Source organism: Bidens hawaiensis, unplaced genomic scaffold, assembly GCF_021521415.1.
Source record: "Bidens hawaiensis isolate Kalapana, Puna unplaced genomic scaffold, B.hawaiensis_p1.1 tig00032359_1, whole genome shotgun sequence".
Classification (NCBI taxonomy): domain Eukaryota; kingdom Viridiplantae; phylum Streptophyta; class Magnoliopsida; order Asterales; family Asteraceae; genus Bidens; species Bidens hawaiensis.
The window spans coordinates 26,342-31,636 of NW_027495494.1; the positions used below are offsets into that span (position 1 = coordinate 26,342).

Genomic DNA, 5,295 nt, shown 5'->3' on the forward strand with positions numbered 1-5,295 from the left:
TGTTGTATTGTTGCTAAAAACATCTCGTAACATTCTTTTAAAATTGTTTCTTTGCGTTTCGATCACGTTTAACCCATCTTGCACGGCCAAGTTGATAATATGTGCAATGCATCGGCTATGAAAAAATGCTCCATCACAAATAGGTTTATACTTTAATTTTAAATGGCCAACCGCGGCCGTATTGTTGGACGCGTTCTCAAACGAAATTGAAAAGATTTTATGTTCAATCTTGTATTGTCGAATGACTTTATCCAAGAGTTTAAAAATATTTCTACCCGTGTGCGGGTAATCAAACAATTGAAACGCAACGGTTCGTTTCATCATTTGCCACGACTCGGGGTCAACCCAATGAGCCGTCACACAAATGTATGAGTCGGGCGAACCATTAGGTACCGACCACACATCCGTTGTTAAGTTTACACCAGTTTGTAAGTTTGAAAAGTATGAAATTAGTTCGGATTTAGCGTTTTTCCATGCTTTAAGACAATCTCTTCTAAGGGTCGAACGACTTACGTGTTGGTAGCGTGGTTGAACATACCTTTGCATCATCTCCGTGAATTGAGGGTTGTCGAAGTGGTTGAAAGGAAGTGTTTGTTGAATCACAAAGTTTGAAAACTGTTGACGTACCGCTTCAAGGTCGTACGTAAACACCGTTCCTTGATTCGTCATCTCCGGCTGCGAACTACTTCCCGATTCGTCCTTCAAGGCCTTGCAAAAGGGCCTTTGTACATGCGCTTTTAAAGTGGAGTTTGCATCTTTGCCATAAAACTTCAAACAATGTTTGCATCGAGCTTTTTGGCTACCGTTAGACATTTCGCATAGGTCGAAATGTTGCCAAACATCATGGTTTCGTTTCGTGGGGATGACCCGAACGACCGTTTCTCCCGTGTTCGAGGCACCCATGTTGACGGATGAAGCAGCACTTTGGGAGGCCATGATAATCGACTACGAAATAAGAGCGTATGGAGTGGTAATGTGGTATAATTGAGCGTGAGATAACAAAATAATCGCGTATGAAATAAACGTTTAGAGCGTTTGGAGTTGTATAATCGAGTGTGATCTAACCAATACCCAACCTAAGCTATATATAGATGTTTGTGGGGGTAAAATGGGGGAAAAAAAAAACGGTCAAAAAATAAAAAAAACGGCTATATAGCCGTTATTCAACGGGAAAAAACCGGTTTTTAACCGGTTATTAAAAAAAACCGGTTTTTTTTATAACCGGTTATAAAACCGGTTTTGGCTCCAAATTGTGTAACCGATATACAAACCGCCGGTTTGTAAACCGGTCAAACCGGTTTACAAAAAACCGGTTTTCTTAAAAACCGGTTTCCGGTTTAAACCGGCAAACCGGTTCAAGGACCGGTTTTTTTGACCACCTCTAGTTGTAGTAAATGGGTTGACGACTTGTTTAATTAAATAAATAGATTAAGTTACATAAAATGTAGCCGTTCACTCTATTTTTGGTGATCTAAACTCAAGTTAAAGCACATTATTTCCCTTGCATTGATACTTTCGTACATTAAAAATTGTGTAAACACATTGTTGACTTGAGATTTCAAATAATGACTTGATTAACTCGCCCAGACGTTCTACAGTCAATTGTACGTTGAACCTACCTATCGACCATGATTCTTGTATTTTTGGCTCGATTCTCGAATGATCCATGGTTGAGCCATCCCATCCCATCAACTATGGTTCTTAATTCTTATGGTCTCTATTCTTTAACTTTTGATCTTGCTTGAATACACGTACTTGACACATTTAATGCACGGTCCAGCCATGAGATCGACCGTGATGCTTTTATCCTTTGTTTTCTGTTACAGGATATTGATTTGATAATTGGTGTTGGATATGAATATGTGAATAATCGCATTTATCATTTATGTCATATGCTAATATTTTCAATATCATGGCAATAAGGAATTTATTTCACAATTTGTAACCATGTATCCCTTTACAGATCCAAATTTTGTGACATAACTCTTGCTTACCGAACAACTAGAACGTCCTAAGTGAGTGACCATTGTCATTAGATCTGGTCACAATTGTCTTTACCATATATGATTAAAACCATCATTATTGATCCCTAAGTTGGTGGGCTAGTGACAGAGACAAAATCTCCCAAACACCAAAATGTCTTAAGTTCTAGTCTCAAAAACTGGAAAAAAAAATTGTCTTGAAAAAAATTAAGTTTGTATCAACAATTATTTTGAACTATTGTGACAAAAAGTAAACCGTTTTTAATCAAACAAACACATATAGATTTTTTTTCAAACAAATAAAAGAATGAGGCCTTAGAGCACTCGCAAAGGGCGCTGGAACCCAAGGCCCGGCTTATGTGGCTTGGAGGCGGACAGGTGGGTGGTGTTGGGGAGGGAGTTGTTTGGGGTGGGGGGGGGGGGGGTTGCAGACGGATTGGCAGACGGGGTTTTTGAAGAAAATTTCATCATCATCATCATCATCGTACTCAGTATATCCCACCAATAGCAAAGCTATGGTAGGGTCTGAGGAGGGTAAGATGTAGACAGCCTTACCTCTACCCTATAAGGATAGAGAGGCTGCTTTCGGTGAGACCCCCGGCTCGATAGTAGTTTTGCATCGAGCCTTGGACATAAGGCACATAGCACTCAATCATCGGGACACCGGCTGATCGGTGCATGTACCCTTGTCTTTCGGCTATCAACGCCACTACATGATGCCTGATTAACCGTCCGTCACTTTTAACGTTATTTTCACGAGATTAGTAAAATAACGTCAAAATTAGTGCAATTTCACTTTTGCCCACCCGAGGGTTCACACATATATACACATATATACATCACTTTTGCCCACCCGAGATAGTAGTTTTTGAAGAAAATTTAAAATATGATATGACGCTAATGTGACGATGTGTGAAGATCTATCATTGCTGATGACCTTAGTTATATTTTTAAACTTTTTCATACCAATGTGTTATTAATGTGCCTTGCCAATTATTTCTATTTTTTCAAAGCCTGGTGTGTTCTGATGAAACAAGGGCCTTTTGGTAATTACATCATTGATTATTATTATTATTAATTAATTAATTAATTGATTGTAATTAAAAATTCAAATACCAAAAAATGTGTAACCGCTGTAACGGACTAATCCACCATGAGACTCGCTCCATACCATCTCTCGTCACCTCTGCTTCTATTTCTGTTACAATTATTTCACTTCTTTTCTTCTCTCACATCTATTAAACAATGCTTCCCTTCTTCATCGCTTTAATCTAACATATTGTCATTCAATTGCAAAATTTTATTAAAAAAAAACGTAATTCGTTGCAGAATTAGGTCGTGTATCAATGGAGGACAAACAAACAGCTTCCGAACGGATACGAGACCGGAACATTATGGACATGCTTCGAGACGATCAATCGTCCGGACCGAAGAAGAACTGGAAGGTGTTTCGCGACAAACTCCGTCTAAAACGCACCGGACGAGCGTGGACGTCGTCCGTACCGGTTCCGGCATCGGACATTCCGATGAGTAATAATAATAAGAATCGTATGATGACGAAACGTGGATCCTGGAGGTATCAAGCCGATGACGTCAGCGAGTCGAACGGTGACGTCACTCAGAGCATCAGGATACTTCCGTTGGATCCGGATCCGGAAACCGGAGACGGAAATAACTCGTCGGACGGCGAGCAGAAGCCGGCGGCCGGAGACGGAGAGGTGATGTCGTTGATGAGTTTGTTGAGTACGGACGGATCTAACTATCATGAAGATGAAGAGGCGGAACACGTGGCGGTGGAGGAAGAGGAACACGTGGCGGTGGAGGAAGTGGAACACGTGGCGCCGGAAGGAGAAGGAGGATGTATAGATGACGGCCACGTGTGCAGTGGTTGCAAGGGGAAGTTTAAGGGGACGGCGTTAGGTGTGTGTGGACATACGTTTTGCAAGCAGTGTACCAAGGAGTATCATGTCTCCAAAGGTAACTGTCCTACTTGCAATGATTATATCTTAGAAATTCTTGATATCTTTTAATTCCATTCATTATGTGTTTCATTTTTTTTCTCTTTATTTGATTTTGTAAAAGAATTGTACTAAATAATTTATTATATGATAATGTTAAATATAGCGCATGAACAAGCCAAACTGTGGAATAGGGATCCTTTCTTTTCACTCGTTAAATAAGCCTCGGTGATAAAGTAAATGGTGTAGTGACGTATTTACTATAGTTAAAACTTTAGTGCTTCCACTGCATCAAGGTTTAGGATGAAAATTTCATGTTCACTGATACATATCACATAAGTACATGACACCTTAGGGATTTTGGAATCTTGATAGGCTGTAATTAGCTGGTCTTTTCAAAATACAAGTCTGTTGTAAACATGTTAGGAGATTTGTTAGATATTTATTCAAATTGAAAGTATTTTTGGGATGAACACGGAATTGGTTCACAATAGTTTGAAAACTCAGTACGTTCCATTGGGCTATCACCAATTCACCATCTATGCAATGTTGTAAGGTATGCAGGCAGGTTGTTGCTTTGTTATACAAATTCAAAGCATATTGTTCAGTTGATGTTGAGAGTGAAATTTCTTTAAAGATAGAGATCACTTATGAAGTATGACGTTAAGGTTTCAATTGTTATTTTTGATGTAGTTTAGCTATTATTTAGAACTTAAAACCAGACCAAAATTAGTTTTTGGACCTTACTCCTTAGAGATTCAGATTTAGCTCTCTTGAATTGGTTATTTAGTTCCAGTTGAGCTTTTAGCTTCCTTTTTATAGGATGTTAACTCATATTAAAACTCTCCATTTAAGACCATGCATACGAATGAATGTTTTGGACCATTAGGCCATCTGTTAAAACATTGGTTCTACCTATTGTCTTATAGATGCACAAGAATCAGTCTGAAGTTGTTCTTGGCCCGGTCCAGTTGAGCTAATGTTAGCTACAATTGAGAGAAAGAAACAATTAGAGAAGAAGTTCGGTCAAATCATAGCTGTTCGTTCTCAATAACAAACTGGTAGTTATAGTAACTACTAACTAACAACGACTCACTATTACAATTAACATATTTGACCCTCCTAGTATTCACTTATTACAATCAGACCCTCAAACTATTACTATTTATCTAACAATACTTTCCCCTCATTTTGAATTCTTGACCTCAAGAATTGAACCCGGGAAATCTCAAGTCAAACTTAACTAAGTCCTCCCATGAAGCATCTTCCAGAGGTAAACCCCGCCAATGGACTAAAATTTGCATAGCTGGTTTATTGCCCTTCTGAACTGGTAGTTATAGCTGTTCGTTCTCAAT

The 5,295-nt window shown here is 38.9% G+C and overlaps 1 protein-coding gene across 1 annotated transcript; it reads left to right on the forward strand.

The window, feature by feature from the left end:
• Positions 1-3,246: 3,246 nt before the first annotated feature.
• Positions 3,247-4,012, forward strand: LOC143583322 (uncharacterized). Its single transcript, XM_077065661.1, has one exon. The coding sequence runs from the start codon at positions 3,329-3,331 to the stop codon at positions 4,010-4,012; it is 684 nt and encodes a 227-aa protein (XP_076921776.1). The 5' UTR covers positions 3,247-3,328.
• The last annotated feature ends 1,283 nt before the right edge of the window (positions 4,013-5,295 follow it).

Coding starts and splice junctions, on each gene's coding strand:
- LOC143583322 (XM_077065661.1), top strand. CDS start 3,329: ATGGAGGACAAACAAACAGCTTCCGAACGGATACGAGACCGGAACATT.